This window comes from Mustela nivalis (assembly GCF_964662115.1).
Source record: "Mustela nivalis genome assembly, chromosome: 6".
Classification (NCBI taxonomy): domain Eukaryota; kingdom Metazoa; phylum Chordata; class Mammalia; order Carnivora; family Mustelidae; genus Mustela; species Mustela nivalis.
The window spans coordinates 65,248,540-65,275,111 of record NC_139025.1 but is presented as its reverse complement, the minus strand read 5'-3'; the positions used below and the strand labels follow the sequence as shown (position 1 = coordinate 65,275,111).

The 26,572-nt window shown below is 34.7% G+C and overlaps 1 protein-coding gene and 1 pseudogene across 22 annotated transcripts in view; one reads left to right on the top strand and one right to left on the bottom strand.

Annotated features, from left to right (window-relative positions):
• Positions 1–26,572, bottom strand: part of HEATR5A (HEAT repeat containing 5A) — a 113,169-nt gene that overhangs the window by 50,715 nt on the left and 35,882 nt on the right. For all 21 annotated transcript variants that reach the window (XM_082737907.1, XM_082737896.1, XM_082737897.1 and 18 more), the window contains 8 exons: positions 25,952–26,063; positions 20,458–20,610; positions 19,423–19,522; positions 13,931–14,040; positions 9,563–9,726; positions 9,298–9,473; positions 3,087–3,192; positions 2,052–2,242 (listed from right to left, as the gene is read on the bottom strand). In XM_082737907.1, the coding sequence (XP_082594033.1) occupies positions 2,052–2,242; positions 3,087–3,192; positions 9,298–9,473; positions 9,563–9,726; positions 13,931–14,040; positions 19,423–19,522; positions 20,458–20,610; positions 25,952–26,063 (1,112 nt within the window). The remainder of the gene's footprint in view (positions 1–2,051; positions 2,243–3,086; positions 3,193–9,297; positions 9,474–9,562; positions 9,727–13,930; positions 14,041–19,422; positions 19,523–20,457; positions 20,611–25,951; positions 26,064–26,572) is intronic.
• On the top strand, positions 11,126–11,914 carry LOC309868274 (transcription factor BTF3 pseudogene; annotated as a pseudogene). The gene has a single exon. The product of its transcript is annotated as a transcription factor BTF3 pseudogene (transcript).

The window sequence follows — 26,572 nt, the reverse complement described above, 5'->3', positions numbered from 1 at the left end:
TGGGATTGTTTCCTTAATTTCTCTTTCTGACAGCTTATCATTAATGTACAGAAACTGATTTCTGTATGTTAATTTTATATCTTGTGTGATTTTACTGAATACATTTAATTCTAATAGTTTTTTGGTGGAGTCTTTAGGATTTTCTAATTTTGTCTTATGTCATCTACAAAGAGTTACAGTTTTGTTTCTTACTTTCTAATCTGGATGCCTTATATTTCTTTTTCTTGTCTAACTGCATGGTTAAGACATCCAAAACCAAGGTGAAAAGAAGTGGAGAGAGTGGGTATCCTTTTTTTTTGTTCCTGATCTTAGAGGAAAAGCTTTTAGCTTTTTACCACTGAGTGTGATAGCTGTAGGCTGGTCATATATTGCCTTTTTAATGCTGAGGTATGTTCCTTCCATACCTATTTTGATAAGAGCATAATTAAATTACATTTTAAAAATTCACACTGCTGAGATACTTTAATTCCACACAACTAGAGTTTCAACTCAAGAACTTTAGACATTTTCTTATGCATTCTGTGTTAATTTAAGTGTTGTACATTTAGTCCTTTAATACTCCCAACCTTGAGATTCCTACTATTATCGGTTCCTTTTTACAGATGAGGAGAACAAAATGATAGCCAAAATAACTCTTACAAAGTAACCAACTATTAAGTGGAAGAAAGGGATTTGAAACAAGCTTTGTAATCTGACTCCAGATTTCAAGCTCTCTCTTTTTAAAAAGTTTGTTTATTTATAATCTCTGCACCCATGTGGGGCTTGAACTCACAACCCTGAGATCAAGAGTCACATGCTCTACCAACTGAGCCAGGCAGGCACCCCCAGACTTCAAGTTCTTAACCAAATCACTCACACATATTCAGTAAACTGGAAGGTCAAAGTGCTACTTGCATTACTACTACTACTACAAATACAACTTGATATACATATACTATTAATATAACCATGAACTTTTATTTGTGGTTGTTTTATTCTTTCATATTACTTTCATATTTATTATCTCATTGACCTTAACACTGTTCAGCAGGCAGGGTAGTATTAACAACCTCCTATTTGAAATAGAGGATATTTACCCCAAAGATACAAATGTTGTGATCTGAAGGGGCATCTGCATCCCAATGTTTATAGCAGCAATGGCCACAATAGTCAAACTATGGAAAGAGCCCAGATGTCGATCAACAGGTGAGTGGAGAAAGAAGATGTGGTATACATATATACAGAAATCTTGCTATTAGACTGATGTGGATGGAACTAGAGGGTATTATGCTAAGTGAAATTAAGCCAATCAGGGAAAGACAATTATCGTATGATCTCACTGATATGTGGGATTTAAGAAACAAAACTGAGGATCATAGGGGAAGAGAAGAAAAATAAAACAAGATGAAACTAGAGAGGGAGACAACCATAAAAGACTCATTAATCATAGGAACACAGAGTTGCTGGAGGAGAGGGAAGTGGAGGGATGGGGTAACGGGGCGATGGCCATTAAGGAGGGCATGTGATGTAATGAGCACTGGCTATTATATAAGACAGATGAGCCACAGACCTGTATCTCTGAAACCAATAATACGTTATATGCTAATTAATTGAATTAAAATTTAAAAAAAAATTAAAAAAAAAAAGACACAGGAAAACTAGCTGAGAGGTTCACTCTCTGTTCATGACCTCAGAGTTGGCAAAAATGAAAACATAGTTTATGGTTCCTGATCCTAATAGCCTACAGCTTTTACTCTTTCTGATAGATTGTTATTACTACCTATTATCTATATTTTACACTCCATAAATGTCTTACTCCCAGAGTCCATTCCACTGATAGCCAATATATCACTCATATGTTTAGTAATCTTTCTCTTATTATATAAAAATTAAAGCCGAAGTAGTAATAGTTCTATGTTCCAAGATGAGAGACCCTTCATCTGAAAGTACGTGTTTATCAATTTTTTTCTGTTAACTCCAGAATGAAGTTTCACCAGTTCCAAAAAAATCAACAAGCCATATACCCAGTTTTGACACACAGTCTATGAGTATTAAATAAGAAATTCACTTACTTGTCAAAGCTAACTTGAGCTAATGCAGCAGTAAAAGCTCCATCATCAACCACTTGGGCTAATCTAGCCCATGCCTCTGCAGCTGCACATCTCAAGAGGGGGTTGGGACTTTCTAGGGCTCCCATCACCAACGCTAGGACAGGTCTTCTCATTTCTTCTGGACCCAAATGTCCCTTGGAGCCAGCTAAATACTGCAACATGTAAAGAATAATCCAAACTTACAACTATAGTTAATTTCCTTTTAAAAAAAGAATGTATTTATTTTAGAGAAAAAGAGAGTATGAGAGTGAATGTAAGTGGGGTGAGGAGCAAAGGTAGAGGGAGAGAGAACCTCAAGGAAGCTCCCTGCTGAATGTGGAGCCTGACTCAGGGCTCAATGTCATGACCCTGAGATCATGACCTGAGCTGTAATCTAGACTCAGATGCTTAACAGACTGAACCAACCAGTTGTTCCTGTAGTAAATTTTCTAATCCAGTTTGGAATGAATATTCTGGTTAAGCAAATGTGCTAATACTTGGATTACTACTTCAACACACACACACACATAAATACTGAACACCCCAAAATAATTTGATTTTTCACAGAAAGTTCTTTAGAAGTTTAAATCTCCAAGCAAATAGTATGGTAATTAATTGTCACTAGAGTATATATGTGTTCAGTAGAACATTAATAGGAATTTCCATAAAATAACCAATGAAGTGTATTATATTTTAGTTAGAAACAATAAGCCATAAATGCAACAATAAGCCAGATTTGACTCATAGGCCATATCTCTGGTATAGGATATTAGGCTAAGTAGGTTAAAACATGGTCCTAAGTCAAGATTTTAGGTTTAATTTCTGACTAACAAGTTTTACATAGAGAAAAAGTAAAAGGGGAATTGCAAATCCCAAAGTATTTTCATTAGGATATTTAAAAAAAAAGGGAAGAAAAAAAGCAGCAATTTAAACCTTCCTCCAAACTATTTGACTGGCCATATATTAGAAAAAAAAGTTAATCAAACACCCAAATTAAAAAACAACAACAACAATTACCTTCAAGAAACTAGAGAGTGAAGAAACAACATGTAACTGAACTATTTGTTGACGAGCTCCTTTTGTGTGCTTTATACTGTCCAAAAGCTGTTCCAGTATAAAAAGCCTAAAATCAGAAACAAGATTTAAAAGCAAATAGTAAAACATTGAATTTGTTAATAAAGATAAAGTAAGCCAAAGGGCATTACTGAGTATATACTACTAATCTGTTTTGTTGCATTATTTTGTGGTAACTGCTAAAATGAAATAAACTATTGCTGAACATACTCTAACATTTTAGGAAAAGAAAGTACAAAAAAATGCAAAAATATTTTAATTTTGTGTCATTTTGAGAGCAGGGGAAAAAAATCCCAAAAGTATAACTTCATAAATATTTACATGGACAAATTCTATCTCAATAACTCTTTTCTAAACAAATGGTATCTTATTTTTTCTTTCCTTTTTTTTTTTTAAAGATTTTATTTATTTATTTGACAGACAGAGATCACAAGTAGGTGGTGAAGCAGGCAGAGAGAGAGAGAGGAAGGGAAGCAGGCTCCCTGCTGAGCAGAGAGCCCAATGCAGGGCTGGATCCCAGGACCCTGAGACCATGACCTGAGCTGAAGGCAGAGGCTTAACCCACCAAGCCACCCAGGCGCCCCTTTGCTTTCCTTTCTTAAGTAAACTCTATGCCCAATGTGAGGTTCAAACTCACACCCAAGATCAAGAGTCACACATCCTACTGATGTAGCCAGCCAGGTACCTCTAATCAAAGGATATCCTAAGGGGCGTCAGGCTCTCTGCTCAGCGGGGAGCCTGTTTTCCACCCCTCCACCCCACCCCTGCCTGCCTCTCTGCCTACTTGTGATCTCTGTCAAATAAATAAATAAAATCTTAAAAAAAAAAAAGGTTATCTTAAAAGTTACTTGCATCAACTTTTTTGTTCTTAGTAAGAGGACTTAATTGGATTTAAATATACTGCTTCATCTTAAAAGTAGCGCCAACTTATGTTGTCTATAGTCAGGGAGAATCAGCACAGCTCTTTGAACTCCCAGCTATACTTTAAAATGTACTTAGGATCACACTATGTATTAACACAATTTTAAATCTTGTTTTTCTCATTTAACATTACCTCCTAAGCACCTTTCAAATCATTCTTATTCTTTGGTAACTTTCATGAGGCCAAATTTTACTGTGCACATGAATTACAATTTGTTCAATCATTCTACTGATTGAGACCAATTTTCTAATTTTCACAATTCTAACTATGATGGATATAAACATTATTTTTGGTCTGGGATTGAATGTGTTCACTAGTTATTTATGTCACTTCTGTGAATTGTTTTACATGTCCTTTCAGCACTATGCTTTTCCTCTCGCTCCATCAGCCATTTTACAGCATTTAGCAGTGGTTCCCAACTTTGGCTGCATATCAGAATTACCTAAGGAGTTTCTGAAAATTTCAATATCCAACATATATGCATACCATACTATTAAATCAGAATCTACATTTTAAAAGGTCGTCAAAGTGTCTGCAATGTATTGTCAAGGGTAGAACAATCTTCAGGTGAAATTAAGTAATTCATTCTTTGCATTTATGTATGAAATGCTTCAAAGTAAGCACAAACAACACATGCACAAGATCAATCATAGTTCTTTTCTGCATAAAACTATCTCGACATTCTAAACATTCTTAAACATTTTAGTACTTTAAAATTATCAATACAAAGTTTTATTTTTATTTATTATTATTTTATTTTAAAGATTTTTATTTATTTGACAGACAGAGATCACAAGTAAGCAGAGAGGCAGGCAGAGAAAGAGGGGGAAGCAGGCTCCCCACTGAGCAGAGAGCCCGATGTGGGGCTCGATCCCAGAACCCTGGGATCATGGTCTGAGAAGGCAGGGGCTTTAATCCACTGAGCCACCCAGGTACCCCTGCAAAGCTTTCTTATTTTTAGAAACCTATAGTCAAAACAGAGAAAAGCAAATGATTTAAAGATAATTTAATTTTTGGGACACCTGGGTGGCTCAGTGGGTGAAGTCTCTGCCTTTGGCTCAGGTCATGATTCCATGGTCCTGGGATCGAGCCCCACATTGCATCGGGCTCTCTGCTGAGCAGGGAGCCTGCTTCCTCCTCCTCTCTCTCTGCCTACTTGTGATCTCTGTCAAATAAATAAATAAAACCTAAAAAAAAAGATAATTTAAATTTTTTAAAGATAATTTAAGTTTTTTTTTTTTTTAAAGATTTTATTTATTTATTTGACAGAGAGAGATCACAAGTAGGCAGAGAGAGAGAGAGAGGAGGAAGCAGGCTCCCTGCTGAGCAGAGAGCCCGATGCAGGGCTCGATCCCAGGACCCTGAGATCATGACCTGAGCCGAAGGCAGCGGCTTAACCCACTGAGCCACCCAGGCGCCCCGAGATAATTTAAGTTTTTAAAAAAAGATTTCATTCATTCATTCATTCATTCATTCATTCATTTATTTATTTATTTATTTGACAGAGATCACAAGTAGGCAGGGGGCGGGGGAAGCAGGCTCCCCGCTGAGCAGAGAGCCTGATGCGGGGCTCAATCCCAGGACTCCGGGATCATGACCTGAGCCGAAGGCAGAGGCTTTAACCCGCTGAGCCACCCAGGCGCTCCCCAATAATTTAATTTTTAAGTGTATAAATAAAATATGAAAACCCATTTCTTTTTTTTTTTTTAATTTTTTAGAGATTTTATTTATGTATTTGACAGACAGAGATCACAAGTAGACAGAGAGGCAGGCAGAGAGAGAGGACGTGAAGCAGGCTCCCTGCTGAGCAGTTAGCCCAATGCGGGGCTCGAACCCAGGACCATGGGATCATGACCTGAGCTGAAAGCAGAGGCTTTAACCCACTGAGCCACCCAGGTGCCCCTGAAAACCCATTTCTAATCTTAGGGCAATCTCATGTTATAAGAGTTTCTTTTAAGCTGTTTAAACACAAAGCTAAGCACAATGACGATAAAATGCTTTGAAATATTCAGTTGCTATTATAGAGACTTTGGTTAAAGACATTTCTTTACTCTAAAAATGTAAAGACCCAAAAGAAAAAGCATTTGGCATCTTAAACAAGTATCATATTTGGGATAACAAGGAATTAAAAACTTAAATTTCCTATTTATATAGTTGCTCTTCTCTGGTCCTCTAAAGACACCCAATGGAGACTACTGATAGCTGCTTATGACCCACTTTCTGTATCTGGGATTCTGCCAGACCATTTCCTTTAAAAATCCCCAAAGTACCGACTACTATTTTTATTCAGTTAAAATCTAAACATAGTATGTTTTGCTTTTACCAGGTTTCAACATCTTTCTAAAAAATATATTTTATTTATTTATTTGAGAGAGAGTGTGAGCATGAGCAGGGAGAGTTCAGAGGCAGAGGCAGACTCCCTGCCAAACAGGGAGACGGATGTGGGACTTGATCGCATGACTCCAGGATCATGACCTGAGCCGACGGCAGTTGCTTAACCAACTGAGCCACCCAGGTACTCCAGGTCTCAACATTTTTATTAAAATAAATAAAACCTTTCCTCCCTGAAATATATATTCATTCTATATACTATTTTAGTCCAGGTGAGGTTAAAAAAACTTAGCATACTTTAAAGCTAATTAAATTTTAGACAGAATAAAAAATAATTTTCCTAAAGAAAAAAAAACTTCTCTAAAAGAGCAATAAAATCAATTTTTAAAAAGGAAAGCTTATAAGACGTATATTCTTTTCTTTTTCACTTTTTGTCATAGACCTATCAAAAGGAGCTAGTGGAACCATTTAAGAATATGCTTAATTTAAATCTTTTCCTCACAAGGCCATCCCTGTTTCATCACTGTAGTTACTGCTATATTAATCCAAATTATTTTAAACTGTATGCTGTATAAAATGGTTACAAACTGATTCACTCCCACCATATCAATTCTTTTTTTCCTTAAATATGTATTTATTTATTTTTAAGATTTTATTTATTTATTTGACAGAGAGAGAACACAAGCAGGGGAAGTGGCAGGCAGAGGGTGAGGGAGACACAGACTCCCTCCTGAGCAGGGAGCCTAAGGCAGGGCTTGATCTCAGGACCCTGGGATCATGACCTGAGCTGAGAGCAGACACTTAACTGACTGAACCACCCAGGTGCCCCAAGATTTATTTATTTGAGATTAAGAAAGGGGGAGAGAGAGAATCTGAAGTAGACAGACTCCCAGCTGAGCTCAGGCTGGATCTCACCACCCATGAGATCACATCCCCAGATGGAACCAAAGACTGGGACACTCAACCAACTCAGCCATCCAGGCGCCCGTCTATCAGTTTTATTAGTTTTATATTTTATATCTTATCTTATTTTATTTACCAAAGAGAGAGCACAAGCAGGGGGAGCAGCAGGAAGAGGGACAAGCAGGCTCCCCTCTGAGCAGGGAGCCTGATGCAGAACTCAATTCCAGGACCCGGGGATCATGACCTGAGCAGAAGGCAGACACTTAACCAACCGAGCCACCCAGTCTTGTCGTCCCTCTATCAATGCTTCTTTCAATATTCCAGACTACTATGATTTTCCTCTCATCTTTTAGTGCTACAGCATTCATTTATAATTTGGTTATATATTGTCTTAAATATGTTATAACCACAACTTTATAGTTACAGTACACACAGGGAACTATGGGTTATAAATAAATTTAGGAAAAACATCATCTTTTAAAATTTAAGTTCTGAAAAGACATCTCAATGTGCGTGTGTGTGTGTGTATATCTTGCAATACTGAGCAAATATTATCATTGTTTAAAATAAAATGACATGAGGCTATTAAAAATCAACATAAAAAAACAACATAAGCTTTATTCACTTTTCTATCCAATGAAAGTAAACTATCCAAAGACATGTTTAAAAAATGTGTTCCTGGGGTGCCTGACTGGTAGCTGGTGTAGTACACATAACTCCTGATCTTGGGATTGTGAGTTTATGTTGGGCCTAGAGCTTACTTTAAAAAAGAAAGCAAATAAACCACCCCCCTACTCCCGCAAAATGTGTTGCTGACAAGATTCAAATATTTTAGCAAGTCTTCATCAAAACAGACCAAGGAAAATTCCCTACCTAATTGATATTCTCTGGAAAACATAACTAGATAAAGTGATATAAAAGCTATGTATCTAGTTACATGTTATTTTTGGTTTAGCACGCCAGAGGCAGACAAGAAGGAAGGAAGGGTAAGAGGGAGTGGGGAGGGAGGAAGAGAGAAAGAGAAAGTGAATGAGAGAGAGAGAGAAAGAGGAGAAAGGGAAGGAGAGAATATGAATAAATGAGGATAGTTACTAATTTATAAATTGTTAAACAGCAGAGCCTATAGGAAAAATTCACATTGCATTCAGTATCTCACATAAAAACAATTGTTTTATGTAAAAACAGTAAGTAGTTTTTTGATCTCCAAGAAAGGTATTACCTCAATTATCAATTATGAAACTAATTTTCAGTAAGAAACCATTACTAGCTTTTGATATTTTAAAACTGAAGTCTACTTTGAGTGGACTGAAATCTATCAAACTTAAGACTAATGAATTTAATCTAATTTTTGAAATCCACCAAACTAAAAACCTATAATGGGTCCACAAAGCCTTGAAGTAAGAAAACTTAAGAGACCTAATCTAAGCAGAAAAGCAGCATTCTTCTTTGTAACAATAGCTCATAAATCAAAATTCTAATATCACTGAGCTTTTGTTCTTTTTTTTCACCACTCCATTTTTTATTTGTATTTTCAGCTAGATGATAAGGTAATTGTGGGTAAAGTGCAGCATCCCCAACAAAGCCTAGCAGTTTTCAGTTTAATTTAATCACTGACTTAATTACTTATTAAATATTTGCCAGATGAATAATTAAACAAGAGCCTTTATCATACCTACACCTGTCATCTGTAAGAACTCATTTATAAAGAACTTTCTGAAAAACAGAACCAGTGCAAAGTGGGGACAGGAAGGAGAGGAAGAGACTCTCAAGCAGATGCTGTGCTGAGCCCAGAGCCTGGTGCAGGGCCCAGTCTCATGAGATCACAACCTGAGAAACCAAGAGTCGGACGCTTAACTGACTGCCCCACCCAGGCACCACACTAATGAGAACTTATGACATTTTTCTTATGCATCAGTTCTCTATTATGCATTTACTGAACCAATAACCAATTATTAAATATTGTATTTCAAAATATGTGAACTACTAAAGATGATTTACCTTTGAGCTTCTCCCACATGAGCACATACAACTCCAAAGAGCTTGACTGCAGAGCTAATAACTGACAGTACTGGAGGTAAGGGCTTAGGCACTGAATTTCCCTCTACATCTTTCTCATAAATAGAATAGGGGTCATACTCCAAGCTGCCACAAGCAATACCATTACCAAGCAGGAGCTAAAACAAAACAAAACAAATATATAAAGGTATTAAAATGACTGTTCACAGAATGAGTTAACCCAAGAGTTTATTGAAAATGACTATACCTGCTCTTCAATAAATCTATGGTCAGTCTCTTGTAGCAAAGGACTTAATATCACAAGATCATCCCGATGACAGAAGGGTGGAAGTAAAAATGCAGATGCTGCCACCTGTATATCAGAGGCAGTCAAGTCAGCAGCCAGCTCTTTGAGGAGAGCACAAAGATTTCCTGTTGAGTTATAGAAAACAGCAATTAGCGATTTATTACAAGCAGTTAACTGGTTAGAGTACAGGGTTAAAAAAAAGCCAGGCAGAACTTTAAGCTAAACATCAGCTAACTTTAATCTATTACAGCCAAAGATTTTATTTCATCCTTAAAAAATATGCTACAAAAAAATGGCTCAACTGGTGTTACTGGTCACAAGACTCAGAATAGATACTGTAAAGACATCTCAAAATATGTGTGTGTATATACCTTATGATAATGAAGAAATATTACCATCATTTTAAATTAAATGACATGAAGGACAAAAACAGAATTTAAAAAAAAGACAAATAAAAAAGCAGATAGATTATATTTATTAAAAAAATCACAGCCTAAAAAAATTTACAAACATTTGACAAGTTTTTTATTTTTGTTTATTTTAAAAAAGATTTTATTTACTTATTTGACAGAGAAAGAGACAGCAAGAGAGGGAACACAAGCAGGGGCTGTGGGAGAGGGAGAGGCAGGCTTCCCACTAAGCAGGGAGCCTGATGCGGGGTTTGATCCCAGGATGCTCGGATCATGACCTGAGCCAAAGGCAGATGCTTAACAACTGAGCCAGCCAGGTGCCCTGGACATGTTTTCTATTACGGAAAATTTCAAACATATACAGAAGAAGACATAACTCCGTGCCACTTCAGCATACGACTGTCACGCAGCTTGACTTGCTGAATCAATTCTGTTTCGCTATACCTCCATCCACTATCTCACACCTCCCATATTATTTTGAAGTAAACCCTAGAAGTCATAATATTCATCTGTAAATATTTCCTTGTGTATCACTGAAAGCTAAGGACATTTTAAACTATTCTAATACCATGTTTTAAAAAACACTAAACATCAAACACCCATTCAGTGTTCAAATTTTCAATTGTCTCAAAAATGCTTGTTTTTGTTTGCTTTTGTTTGAATCAAGATCTAAGTAAAGTCTATGTGTTATAACTAGTAGATATATTTCAAGTCTCATTTAAGTTCTCCCTGGGTGGCTTTGTCAGTTAAGCATAAAAAAGTCTGCATCTGCTTGACAACCATAAAATAAAGTCATTTACACTCTCATAACAAAAGCAATTTCTTACTCTGTCTTATAAACTTACTTTTTGACAATTTATTGTATCAACCAATATCATCAGAACTTTAAATTTGTTTCTTTACTTAGCCATATTTTGAATTAATGAGATATATAACTTTAAAGACTACTATTTCATTTAGTGTTAAAAGACTCAGAAATTACTACAGGTTATTATTGTATGATGAGGCATTATTTTAAATGTCAGTTCATATTTTAATGGTAAAGTTCTTTTATGCACCCTACATATAAATATATCAAAACAGAATTCCATTAAAAAAATCAAAAGTCTTTGATTACTTCCGGCCTTCCTCTAGCTGCCATCTTGTGTCCCCGTGTGTGCACCTAATCTCGGCTGCTCTGCCCAAGACCCCCTGAGCGCCAACCCTAGTCCCCCGCACGGTCCCATTTCCGCTCCAACAAGATGAAAGAAACTATCACGAACCAGGAGAAACTCGCCAAACTGCAAGCACAAGTGCGCGTTGGTGGGAAAGGAACTGCTCGCCGAAAGAAGAAGGTGGTTCATAGAACACAGCAGATGATAAATAACTTCAGTTCTCATTAAAGAAGTTAGGGGTAAACAATATCTCTGGTATTGAAGAAGTGACTATGTTCACAAACCAAGGAACAGTGATCCACTTTAACAACCCCAAAGTTCAGGCATCGCTGGCAGCGAACACTTTCACCATTATAGGCCATGCTGAGACAAAGCAGCTGACAGAAATGCTACCCAGTATCTTAAAACTACTTGGTGCAGACAGTCTGACTAGTTTAAGAAGACTGGCTGAAGCTCTGCCCAAACAATCTGTGGATGGAAAAACACCACTTGCTACCGGAGAGGATGATGATGATGAAGTTCCACATCTTGTGGAGAATTTTGATGAAGCTTCCAAGAATGAAGCAAACTGAATTGAGTCAACTTCTGAAGAAGATAAAACTTAAAGAAGTTACTGGGAGCTGCTATTTTATATTATGACTGCTTTTTAAAATTTTGTTCATGGATCTGATAAAATCTAGATCTCTAATATTTTTAAGCCCAAGCCCCTTGGACACTGTAGCTCTTTTCAGTTTTTGCTTATACACAATTCATTCTCTGCAGTTTATTAAGCTGAAGCAGCCTGGGAATAAAGTTTGAAACAAGATTTAATAAAGTTTTTTGCCTAGGGAAAAAAAAAATCAAAAGTCTTTAAGGAAAAAAATCCTTTATTTTATTTCTATAGTTTTAAAGATGGGAAAATGATAACCACAGAATGGCAAATTATTATTTTTGGTTGAAACATAAAACTATTAATACCTCCATATTTTCACGTTTCTATTAACGAATTCTTCTTTAAGTAATGTTAGATAAATAGATACATTTGAAAAAGATAAAGAGGGTAAATACAGATTTTATTTTTCAAGAAATTTATGGTAATTCCTGACTTTGTCTCCCAGTGAACACTCTGGAACTGATTTAAAATCTATACACTTTACATTCATTATTCCTTTAGGACTTCTGACTGCATTCCCAAACTCCAATTCTGAGAAAAAAGTATGAGACTTTGTTTTTTTCTTTAAGTCTTTTAAGGGCAGACTTACATTATCATTTATTAGAAGATACACTTAAGATCTTAAGTTGAAATTCTGGTATTCTATGTTTAATGAAGACATGAAAAAGAAATCAGTTTTTTTAAATCTGTAGTTTAAAAATAAACTCCAAAATATGGTATAATTGATATAAATGTCTAAAGGGAATTGTTTTTGCCAGAACCTGATAGCTATCGGAGGTGTAGAACACAGAAATTATCTTTAGGGCTTTTTTATCTGGCAGGTAGCTCTTTTATACTAAGAGATAGTACATAGTGAGAAGGACCTATCACTAAACCTTTACGATTTGTTAAGTCTCTGGTAGGTTATCTGTAAATAGATATGCACCACAGCACGAAGCAGATCTATAATCCTGATTCCACTATTTACTGCATATATGTTCTTGAGTTGTTTTTTTTAACTTCTCTATGCCTTTATCTGTCAAATAAGAAAAATGTAACCAGCTCACTCTATTATCCTAATATAAATGAGATAATAATATATACAATTTCTACCACAGTGTCTAGCATACAGAAATGATTCTTTTGATACAATTACCCATTTTTTTCTAGTTCTTCTTATACTACATTTAGTGTCTTCTTATACTACATTTATTACTTTGTAATAAATATTTTGCTAGGGACATTTGTGAGCCAGGAAGAAAGGCAGTGGGAACAATATCACTCACGTAATAATAAAGGCCAAAATAGAAGTTACAGGTGAATATTTTGAATGACTGTATTTATTACACTGCATTTGTCTGCAGAATAGATACAAGCCAATGAATGTATTTTTATAAGGAGCAGATCTGAAGTAATAATCAACTTAATATGTTTGGCTGAAAACTATTAAGACTAAAAGAATAATGAAGTTCCCAATGGAGACCATTTACAACTTTCACCTCTTAAAACAAGCATCTTAGGTAATTCAGCAGTAGCAATATATTTTCTTAAAACTGTGTTTTAAATTTACAAGAAAGTTTTTAGAACTAATTTTAAAACAGGGACAAGTTTATTTTACCAATCATAGTATACCAGTAACCTAAGGTCATATTTGAACCCAATAAAGGCAAAACCTACTCTCTAAACTTTATAAAATCAATTATACCTTGGTAGTTCAGTATTAAAATTCTGTTTGGACATAGCGAAGAATGGAACAGTGAAACAAAATGTGTGCATTAGATCATCAATGTAGAAGGAAATCAGAAATGGTCAAATGTCTAATAGACTTATATTATATATTCTGTACCAAACCCTAGAATAGACTCAAGACCAATCTTTGTGACTCATTCTCTTCCACATGGTGGAACTCTAGGGACTTTTTTCCCCGGAGAAGAAAAGAAAGCAAGACATTAAAAAGTAGGTTTAAAAAAAACTTACTTTATTTACTGTATAATGGTGAATATAATAGTTAAGATTGAACTCACTAAACCTCCTAGAAATAAGGTACTAATAAACATCATATCATTCATTCATTCATCTGGGTTATTACTGTCCTAGCCACAAACAGTAAAACGTTTTGGTTTAAAGCACATACCTTCATAGGTTTCAGGAGGTAATAAAATCAGTAATTCATAAAGCCTTTGTTTATAAACTACTGATGGTGTTTTCAAAGTGCTTCCATATGTTCTTAGCACTGAAGAAAGCCTTAAAAAAAAAAAAAGTGTATCTTAAATGTGTAAGTTATATAACATAAAAATACTGAATAGGTGGATATATAAAACAGCTATATGTATTAGTAAACATAAATGCTTTTATGTTTCCTTTTTTCCTTTAAAAAAAGTGTGATGATAAGTTATGAGTTATTATAAAGTATCACACATGGAAATTATTCTACCATGTTTTCTATCACACTTTATACAACAAAACTGTATATTCAACTTCCATCTCTAAGGCCATCAGTATTTTGTCTAAAAACAAACTTGGTAAATTCCACAATTTACAACTTGGCATTTGTAAATAAAATAAAATAAAATAAAAGTCTATTATTTGAAAAAGGAATCATATATGGAAGGAAATAAACAGGAAAAATAAATATGCAGGTAAAATCCAAGTTTTTGTTTGAAACTTGATCTGGAATACCAACACCAAATAGGAAAAAAGTATCAAAATATGCTAAGATCATAAAACAAATTTTCTCTTATTCTTTTTTAGTTTTTAAAAATATTTTGTTTATTCCTTTGACAGAGAGAGAACATGAGCAGGAGGACAGGCAGAGGGAGAAGCATGAGCAGGGGGAGGGACAGAGGGAGAAGCAGACTCCCCACTGAGCAGTGGAGCCTCATGTGGGACTCAATCCCAGGATCCTGAGATCATGACCCGAGCTGAAGGCAGATGCCTAACTGACTGAGCTACCTAGGCATCCCAGATTCTCTTTTAATAAAGCACAAGCCAAGCTAGTGTTTCCCTAAAAGTTTCAATCACAAAATCTCTTCTTTCACTTTCATGTACTTTAAATTTCTTTTTTTAAAATTTTAAATATTTAATTTATTTATTTGACAAATGGAGATCAAAAGTAAGCAGAGAAGCAGGCAGACAGAGAGGAGGAAGCAGGCTCCCTGCTGGGCAGAGAGTCCGATGCGGAGCTTGATCCCAGGACCCTGGAATCATGACCTGAGCCGAAGGCAGAGGCTTTAACCCACTGAGCCACCCAGGTGCCCCCATGTACTTTTTAATCTTCTATTCATTTCCACTACTGGTATTAAGGTATCATTTTACTGATGTTCACTCTTCTAAAAAATATTTATTAATGGATTATTGCTCTTTGCAAGATACCATGTTATCAAATGGAGTATGGTCTCCATCTTTTTAACAATACCAAAATACAATGGAATTACTTTTAGTGTGCCACTGGAATAAATCCACTAAATTGTTACAGCATGAGGATTCTGGGTACTCTAAGAATTCTGGCAATGTTTATTCATTTGTATTTTTCTGGAAAACTGATACCTACTATTTCTAGTTTCTGGAAGAAATGAGTTAATTTCTGAGTTGTCACTGTATTTTTAAAAAGTTGATACCAGTTTATATCATTCAGTACAGTTAAGAACATAAACAAAACATTTATAAAACCTAGGTAGAATTGTTTAGTTATGAAGCTAAGAATAAATCCACTACATTTTTTTTTTATTTCTTTAAAACCGGGTAAGAAAATTACAGATGGCATATAAAAACAATTTCAATTATATTAACAAGAAGTTAAGAAATTATATACTATATTTTTAAAAATTCCACATTTACTTGGTTTAAATACAACAGAATTTAGTTCAGAGGAATATGTGTGCGTGTATTTTTTTCTTACAGACAGTAAGACGAATAAAACACATTAAGAATTTACGAAAGCATTGCCAGTGGTTTCTGCTTCTATCAGGAGGATGCAGAGTCTTTGGAGGGCCTTCAGCTATAAATCCACTTGGATCCTAGATAAAAGATAACCTATAACTGTGAGGCTTGCAGAAAGGGACTTTTCCAAGGCTACACCTCCAGGTTCATAAAAAGTTTGAAACAAAATATGAGCTAAAATCAGGGTGGTATTTTGTGTTCACAAATACCAATACCAACACAAGAATCTGTATTGAGTTTATGTTCATGGCAAAGTAAGGGTAGATAAAATAAAAATCTCTTGAGGGGGTTCCCAAGAACTGGCAGATCCCAAGTCCTGGAAGAGGCACAGGCATATCAGATTAAACCCAGCTGAAAAGAGAATTAGTGAACTGGAAGAGAGAGCTGAAGAAATTACCCAGAATGCAGCAGAGAAATAAAAGGAGGAAAAAATATTAGAAAAATGAGGAGACATGGAAGACGAAATGAAAAGATTCAAAATTTATCTGGAACCCCAAAAGAAAAGTTAAAAAGAATGCAAAATGACAAAGAGATAAGAGCCACTTTTTCAGAACTGCTAAAAGGCATGAACCAACAAAATACATAACAAGTTGGATGAAGAAATCCACAAATTGCCAGTTTAAAGCAGAAACTGTTAAATTCAATTAAAAAAGACAACTATATGCAGTTTATGAGACACAGCTAAAAACACAGTGTCAAGAAAAAAGACATACCACACATATTAATAACCCATAAATTAGACTTTAATCAAGAAGTATTATTAAGGATAAAGAGATTATCTGTATAATGATAAAAGATTCAATTCATTAGGAGGATATAATTCTATGTACCCAATTAACTAGTCTCAAAATATGAAAAAGCAAAAATTAACAGAACTATAGAAAAAAATTATAAACCCACCATCACAGTGGAAGAGTTGATTACTTCACTCTCAATTACTGATAGCTCAAGTAGATAAAAAATTAGTGAAGACAGATGGAACACAGAACTTTTAACAAAATACATTTGTTATAAGCAAGTCTTGACAAATTTAAAAGGACAGGGAATAGGGGTTCCTGGCTGACTCAGATGGTAGAGCATGCAACTCTTTGTGTTGGGGTTGTGAGTTTGAGCCACATGCTAGGTGCAGAAATTGCTTAAATAAATAAGTTTAAAAAAATGAAAATAAAAGTAGAGGTAATACACAAATTGTATTCATTAAATATAATTATGCAATTAAGTTAAAAATCACTAACAAAACTATAAACTAAAAAACTATTCTATACATATAGGAATTTATAAACATACTTCTAAATAACTCAAAGAAATTATAATGAAATTTAAAATACTTAAAACTGAAAAAATGAAAAAATGAGTAGCATTACTTTAAGGATTCAGTAACTAGGGGCGCCTGGGTGGCTCACTGGGTTAAAGTCTCTGTCTTCGCCTCAGGTCATAATCTCAGGGTCCTGGGATCCAGGCCCACATCGGGCTCTCTGCTCAGCAGGGAGCCTGCTTCCCCCTTTCTCTCCACCTGCCTCTCTGGCTACTTGTGATCTTTCTCTGTGTCAAATAAATAAGTAAAATCTTAAAAAAAAAAAAAAAAGGAATTTAATAACTGGAACCTTAGTAGGAAATTTATAGCCATAGTCTCTATTAGGAAAATTATACACTACTCAAGAGATGGATCAGGAAAAACAAAACAGAAGGCATAGTGAAAACAATGGGAAGGGAGAAAGGGACATGACAGATAAAGGCAGAGATGAAAAAGGTAAGAGAATACTATGAAGAACTTTATGCCAAAAAATTTGAAGATAAAGATATATTGTGAAAATCATTAGGAATAAATCTAATTAATAAACAAGCAAAAAAATCCCCTAAACCAGACCTTGAATAGTCAGAACAATTAAGGAAATGTAATATGTACTTTATTTATTTATTTTAAAAGACATAATAAAAATTATATTTTATATAATTATATATTTATATAATTTATGTAATTATATATAATATATAGTACATATTATATATATTTTATATAAATAAATAAATTTATTTATTTATTTGACAGACAGAGATTACAAGTAGGCAGAGAGGCAGGCAGAGAGCGAGGAGGAAGCAGGCTTCCTGCTGAGCACCATCGGGTTCTCTGCTCAGCAGGGAGCCTGCTTCCTCCTCTCTATCTCTGCCTGCCTCTCTGCCTACTTGTAATCTCTGTCTGTCAAATAAATAAATAAATCTTTAAAAAAAAAAAAAAAAGAATGTCTGTTAATTCAAAACTATTTTATCTAAAAATAGGTAAAGAGATGCATAAACAGGGAATTCCTAGAAGGGGAAATAATGAGAACTAATAAATATATAAAATGACAAATAATCAGGAATCAGTATATAAATTAAAATCATAATGAGATATCAATTTATACCTCCTGGATGGGCCAGAAATGATATCTGAGTGTTAGTGAAGAAGTGGATCAAAGGGCACTCATATATACTATTGACAGAAACATACAAAAATTTTGGAAAATATATATATTTGGTTATATAATACATAATAAAAATATATATTTAGATATTTCAATGACAGAAGTAGGTAAGTTGCTATATGCACACCCAATTAAATACTATATAGCAACCAAAACTAATGAACAAACTTACTCATACATGAAGTTTACAAACAATGATGAGTAAAAAAGTCTCAGAAACAATATACCATATACCTGATCAAAAGTCTCCGAAACAATATACCATATACCTGATCAAAACCAAGTGAAACTATACAATGCACTCTTTAGGGAAACATATATAAGGGATGCACTTTTTAAAAATGCAAGGGAATGACAAAAATCAGGAGAGTGATCACCTTAAGAATAAAGTGGGAAGAATGGTATTAGACAGGAACTCACAGATAATTTCAATAGTATTATTAATGTTCTAGTTAAGGATAGCTAAATCTGGCCCATTGTCTGTTCTTGTAAATCAGGTTTTACTGGAACATAGCCACATTCACTCATTTTCAGATTATTTATGACTGCTTTTGAGCTACAACAGAGCTGAGTAGATGTAATAGAGACTACATGGCTTGCAAAAGTTTATGATGTTTAAAATCTGGTCCTTTACAGCAAACATTTACTAACCTCTGCTCTAGTTGTGTTGGTGCACAGGTGTTCATTTTATTATACTATATAAGCTATATTTTGATTTATTTTTCTGTAATATACTCAATTTTATACAATTACCTTTTAAAAAACTATACGTTAATTTGGAAATTACAAATGCTCATGACATAAATTAGATTTTCTCTGTTTTCTTAGCATATAAGTCAAAATTATGAAATATAGAAACAAAAAAACTAAAATTGTTAACAATCATCTGGTTCTTACAAACACAGAATAACACTAACAAACCAATAAGACGCATACCTAAAAAGGTTAACAGGCTTAATATTTAATTTCTTGGTTAAATCTGACTGTTTGGAAGATACAATAACCACCAAGTAACTTTGCTTCCCCTTTAATATGCATTTTTTCCCAACAAAAAAAAAAAAAACCATGTAACTAAATGTGTGCCTTCGACTGCAATAGGAAAATCATTCACCAACCATAGAAACTTGGCCTTATTAATGTATTACACATATATTACATGATCAGAGGATACCTGATTGCTATTAAAATTTTTTTTTATTATCAAATCTAAATAGAAGATCCTTACTGAATTAGCAAATCCACAGCACAAGGAAGTGGTGGAAGAAGACGCTGAATTACTTCCTCAGTAAGGAGATCACCACAGTGGGAAACAAAACTCTTGATAGCTGAAAAATAGAATAGACTTTTACTTCACAGAATGTAATGAACCATGAAAAAAGCACTCATTAATGGTACAGCATTTGCATTTTTATTAGAGGAATAAAGAAATGTGCTAAAAAAAAATCATGAAACTCTAGCATAAAAAGGAGGCTAATGTTTTTTTACGTCTAATCAAGGTAAAAAAACAGTTTCTAGAATCACTAAATCACTAAAAGAAATCAACAACCAAGTTAACAAAATGTTGCTTTTTTGGGGTTTTACTCAACCCCTGAGCTCAGAAGTAGAAGAATAAATTAGCTTAAAACCTCAAGTCTGCCAGTTCTACACTAATTCTGCAGAACCATGATGGCATTTTCGCCAGCATTGTTAGGTTCTTGCAGATGTTACCTGAAACACATTATTTTTTATAAGGAGTTATTTCATATGTAGAATAAAATGAGCATTTTAAAATTAGACTGAGTTTCAAGGTTAATTTCAAAATTGTTTTATTTAAGAATAAAAATGCCATGAATAAACAAATAAAACCAAAACCAATGTTTCCATGTCTTTCCAGAAACACCAATTCCTTAGTTCAAATATTCATGGTAGATACTATTTTTTAATGGTTCATATATTATATAAGGGTACAACTTTCATATATAAAAAACTAAATGGAAACTATACTTAATTAATGCTAATTAAATCCAAGTCTAATATTTCTTGGATGCCTGCTTAAGACAGAACAATCTTGAGAGTTCTCAACTAGACTACATCTAAGAATCAGGATCAGGAATTCTAAAAATTTGGTTTATCATGTATCTGTTATAATCACTAATTATGTCCAATTATAAAAACCACCATAAGTAGATATTTTTGCCATTAAAAGATATAAATATGTGGAAAGTTAAAGAGTGGGAAAAAGCCAAAGGAAAGGGAGAAACAAAGACTAAACTATACCTACCACAGAGTGCACCAGCTCGTCCTTCCAGGGTTACCTGCCATGTAAATGAATCTCCTCGGCTCTTTTCTGTTTCTAGATCTTTAGGAGACAGTGGAAAGACACACTTCCACAATAGGAGAAGTCGAGCAAGGTGATGACTGACAACTGCAGGACCTGTAATTTATTCAACTTATCACTTATAAAAACCCCAAATGTTACTCTTAAAAACTCAGTAAGCAAGAACTTCCCTTGTAAAATAATATTTTAATCCACTATTGCAATTTTCTCTTTTTCTTACCTTCTGTTTACAACAAATGTACCACTACTGAAAGAATTGTTACCTGAAGAAGGCACTGTGGAGTACAGGGAGGAAAAACAAAATAAAATAATAATAATAATAATAATAAAAAGAAAAACAAGAACCGCAAAGAACTCTAGGGTCAGCTCTTCCAGTAGGGCTGTGACCTGGAGATTCAGTTTTTCTTATCTACAAAATGAAGCTTGCACCACCTACACTTCTTGTCTCCAAGGTTTTGTCAGGTCCAAATGATAGAGCATACTTTACAGTACCCTGAAAAACTATACTGTATCATGTAAATCCAAGGTACTATTGTTTCGGTAAAAAAGTATCATTGTATACCGAAAGTAATATTAACGTTTGATAGCAACTTGTTCCAGACCAAAAATCAGATGTGGTACATCTGACTTGAATTTTTTTTTTAAAGAGTTAGGCCTCGTATCCATGGTATGACTTTTTTTTCTTTTAAGATTTATTTATTTATTTGAGAGTGAGAGAGAGAGAGAATGTGCATGCATGAGCATGCAGAAGAGGCAGAGGGAGAGGGAGAAGCAGACTCCTTTCTGAGCAGAGAGCCCAACAGGGCTTGATTGCAAGACCCCAAGATTATGACCTGAGCCAAAGGCAGATGCTTAACTGACTGAGCCACCCAGGTGCCCCTGAAAATTTTTTTTAAAAAGATTTCAGGTCAGTAACATTTATGAACTAAGAGATCATGAATATACAAACTCAGTAATGAAAGGCAATGTACAATGACAGTATTTTTATTTGACAGTATTATCAATTAAGAAAAAAGAAAAACTAGTAAGTATAAAAAACTCACAGCTTTTCTCCCAAAGTTTTTTTCATTACAAGTCTGGGTTATCTTTATAAGTACTCATTATTCTAATTTCTATGTTGTGCCAACCGTATGTTTTTCTTCTGTAGTAAAGCAACATGTATAGAACTAACTGCACTGGGCTCTGGAAGAAGACCACCTAGGTTAATACCCTGGTCTACCTATTTACTAACTATGTAAACTTGAATAAGTTACTTAACCTCTTTGTACCTTAATTTTGTCATCTATAAATGGAGATTTATAAATTTATAAATTTATAAATGGAGCATTTACCTCTTTAGACCCTTTCTGAAGTTTTTATGAGTTTATATATCAGTGTTTGACATTATGCAATTACCATTTAAAATTTGCCCAATTTGCATACTATAGGATAAGGTAATGGCAAAATGAAAGGGCAACTGCAAACAAATCTTTTCTTATTCAGGCAATTTATAGTAGATTAAAATAAAATTAATTTCTCCATTTTTCCTCTGACTTGCTTTGTTTTTCTTCCCTTGGCTTGCTTTTTAAGAAGAGTCCATATGCTAACTCCTACAGTGTAATTCAAAATAAGAGTAATTCAACGCTTTTTGCTCACTACTTCCTACTTCCTTTAAGGCAGTACTAAAAAGACCCTTAGGTGTATCTGGGTGGCTCAGTCAGTTTAGCATTCCAACTCTTGGTTTTGGCTCACACATCAGGATCTCAAAGTGATGGGATTAAGCCCCACGTTGGGCTCCATGCTCAGCAGAGTCTGCTTGATGGTTATTTCCCTCTGCAGTTCGTGTGTGTGCTGGTGCTCTCTCACTCTCTCTCTAAATGGATAGATAAATCTTATAAATATTAAATAAATAAACCCCTAGAATTAGAAATAAATTATAATAAATAAATAATTACAGGAAATCAAAATAAGGCCATTAAGAATAAGTGACCATAAGGTTTGTATATGTGAATGTATGTGTGCATGCACATACATATTCATATATACTGAATGGCTGTTAGGACAGAGGCAATTCTGAAAGGAAAATTTTGTCTGTTAAAAAAAATGCAGTCACTGAAAATATCCATAGTTAAGTTTCGTAAATATCTGCCATTAAACCCTTAAGATATCACACTAATTCAATAGTGAATGGTGTAGTAACTCTTTCCCACAAAGGATCAAGATGTCAAAATCAAGAGACATGTATGAACTAACTTAAATAAAAATGTGTGTATAGTAATTAGAGTTAAAACACAAATGAGAATAAGTTTATTCACTCCAGAAATAACATACCTAATAAAAACCATAAACTTTATGAGCTACCCACAAATCTGTAAGACATGTAGAGATATATAGGTAAATCCAAGTTGTTTCAGGTGGTATCAGATAAAGTGCGAAGTGTAGCAAAAAAGCTTAAAAAATCTGAGGAATAGATTCGAATGTGGTCTGAGTTTATGTTAGTTCAGCATAGTGAATATATTTTAAATGATGAAAACTGTAAATGGTAAAGGAAATGGTGAAAATGCAAAAAAGCTTTTAAAACTCCAAGGCAAAAATTAATGAAGCATTCAGATTGTCATCTACATATTATTTCCCATAAAGAAGTATGAGGACTCCCTGGAAAAACACTGGTTGCAAGCCTAGGGCAGGAAATCTAAAAGCTGAGACATTTTATCGTGCCAAAAAAAACCCAAAAAACAAACAAAAAAAAAACAAAAAAAATCCCAAAAAACACGTTATAAAAGAACATCAGGTTCATGTTAAAAGAACACATGAACCAGCACTAAGGGACTTCTACTGATGAGACAATTGAGGATCAAAAGGCATTAATTACTGCAATGGACTGAAACACATAAATATATAAAAATCTATGAGTTCATAATGACACTTATGACCAAAAACATCACTGATGCCCTTTGAAAGTTGCTAGGTTACTAGCAACATATTCTAAAACTGGATAATAAAGGGAAGTAATAATGCATAACAAGAGAATAAAGCCCATGAAGACAGAGTAAGTAAAAACATTTTATGGGCACCAGGGTGGCTCAGTTGTTACGCTGATGATCTCAGGGTCCTGGGAAAGAGTCCCACTTCAGGCTCCCTACTCAGTGGGGAGTCTGCTTCCTTCTCTCTGCCTGCCTCTTTACCTACTTGTGATCTCTCTCAAATAAATGAATACAATCTTTAAAATTTTTTTAAAGTGTGTGTCAAAATGAAATTAAAATTTTTTTAAAGATTGTATTCATTTATTTGAGAGAGAGAGAGAGTGAGTGAGTTAGAGAAAGAGAAAACACAAGTAGAAGCAGGAGAAACAAGTCCCCCACTGAGCAGGGAGCCCAATGTGGGGCTCAATCCCATGACCCAAGAATCATGACCTGAGCTGAAGGCAGATACTTAATTGACTGAGCTACCCAGGTGCCCCAAAGCATTAATTAAAAAACAAAAAAAAAGGTATTTTATTTATTTATTCCAAAGAGAGAGTGAATGAGAAGGGGGAGGAGCATGGGGAGAGGAACAAGTGGACTCCATGCTGAACGCAGAGCCTGAACCCAACACGAGGCTTGATCTCAGGACCCTAAGATCATAACCTGAGCTGAAACCAAAAGTCAGATGCTCAACTGACTGAGCCACCCAGGTGCCCCAAAACATTTAATTTAAAATTTTAATCCTTTTTTGTACATTGATTATGAATATACAATAAAATACGTACTAATCTTTTTTTTTTCCAAAGACTTTATTTTAAAGAGAGAAAGGGAGAGTGCCTGCATGGGCGGGGGGAGGGGCAGAGGGAAAAGGAGAAGCAGACTCCCCTCTGAGTGGGGAGCCTGATCCAGGACTCAGTCCCAGGACCTTGAGATCATGACCTGAGCCAAAGTCAGACACTTAACCCACTGAGCCACCCAGGTGCCCCCAATCTCTTTCTTTAAAAGAGAAGGGATTTCTTGTACTCTTCTTCTGCTGGAATTAATTTGTTCTGAAAAATTTTATTCTTTGAAATACTGCATTTATTAAGTAGTTTATTTTCTCCTTTAATTAACCAAGATCATCAATATGGCAGGCATGACACACCCAGCCAAAAGCAAATAAAGGCTCGACCATATTATTCCCATCACTTTGTGAAATGATAACCTATGCCAGGGTCCAAATTTTAAACCATTAAAAATGTAGAAACTCTTCTTAGCTTAGAGGCTGTATAAAAGAGTTGGCAAGACAAATTTGGCTCACAGGCTGAACTCAAATACAGTCCAATAAACCTCTTTAATCATCTCAAGAACAATATTTAAAGTGGTTCTTCAATTATGACTGTTTATTTTAATTTAAGCTCCTTTTAAACCAAATTACTTCAGAGGTGTGTGTCAAAATGATTTACTGGTTAAATTTAGTCAGTTTTATATCTTGGCAATAAATGATACAATTATAAAATAGATTTCAAATATAACTTTAATAAAGCAATAAAAATGAGTTTCAAAGTTATAGGATATAAATATAGTAGTCATGACCATAAAATAATTACTGAGTTTTAATAAATATAACTCAGTGAGCCCTATCCCATTCAATTACCTTACTGGCATTACCAGTTCTTAAAATAATCATACAATTGTGAGTCACATACAGTCTATGTATGGTATGTTCTCCTGCCCACCCTTACATTGCGGAGATTTTTTTTTCTGAGGATGGATGTCAATGATTTTTGGAAAAGTCAAAGTCATTCAGAGTTAAACATGAAAGGTGATCAAATTGGCTTAACCCACCTAAGGCTCATAAATTGTTTTTTTTTTTTTCTTAAAGATTTTATTTATTTGACAGAGATCACAGGTAGGCAGAGAGGCAGGCAGAGAGAGAGAGGGGGAAGCAGGCTCCCTGCTGAGCAGAGAGCCAATTGGAGCTTAATCCCAGGACCCTAGGATCATGACCCAAGGCAAAGGCAAAGGCTTTAACCCACTGAACTACTCAGGCGCCCCATAAATTGGTTTTGAAAAGACTTTCAGGGGCACCTGGGTGGCTCAGTGGGTTAAGCCGCTGCCTTCGGCTCAGGTCATGATCTCGGGGTCCTGGGATCGAGTCCCATGTCGGGCTCTATGCTCAGCAGGGAGCCTGCTTCTCTCTCTCTCTCTCTCTCTCTGCCTGCCTCTCTGTCTACTTGTGATCTCTCTGTCAAATAAATAAATAAATAAATCTTAAAAAAAAAAAAAAAGAAAGAAAAGACTTTCAAAAAAGGAGATCTGAAAACATCCTGAGGGATGGAGTAAGTACATGGCTTCCTAAGGTGACTGCTAACAGAAAAATGTTTGCATGGATAGTTAAATTCTGGAACCAATCTAAAAATTAAGTCTCCACAAATCATGCATTACAGTATTTTACATTCAGAAAACACAAAGTACTTCATAGTCATGTAAACCTTCCACAGGACTGTTGTTACCTAATGTCATCAGAGCAGCAATCAACAGCCATCCAGATTGTGTGCGCTGAGCTGAAAGACGACTGTTTTGTACAGCTGAACACAGCAAATCCTCTGCTAATGTCATAATAATCTATTTATATATGGAAGAATAAGATAAAGAAGCATATCAATTTATAGGTTACTGGATAAAAGACAGCAATTAATAATCTCTTGAAAAATGAACTCTTACATATAACAAATATAATTAATAAAGGACTGTCATTCATGTAGACTACATCATAGGACAATATCAGAGAAAACTATAAATAAAGTTAAGTTTCAAGGTTAAATACTGGCATACAGGGTTGTATACAGCAACCCTGTAATTCTTTGTAGAGCACATATGATGACATTGTACAACTGTTCAAGTCAAGGTGCACAGAATTTGAATCTACTTTCAATTATAAACAATTATCTTAAATCTGAAATTACCAGAGAAAGTTTTCTTATAGGAATCTACTCTTTTAATATTTATTTATTTATTTTAAGATCTTATTTATTTATTTGTCAGAGAGAGAGAGAGAACACAAGCAGTAGGAGTGGTAGGCAGAGGGAGAAGCAGGCTCTCCACTGAGCAAGGAGTCCAATTTAGAACTCAAT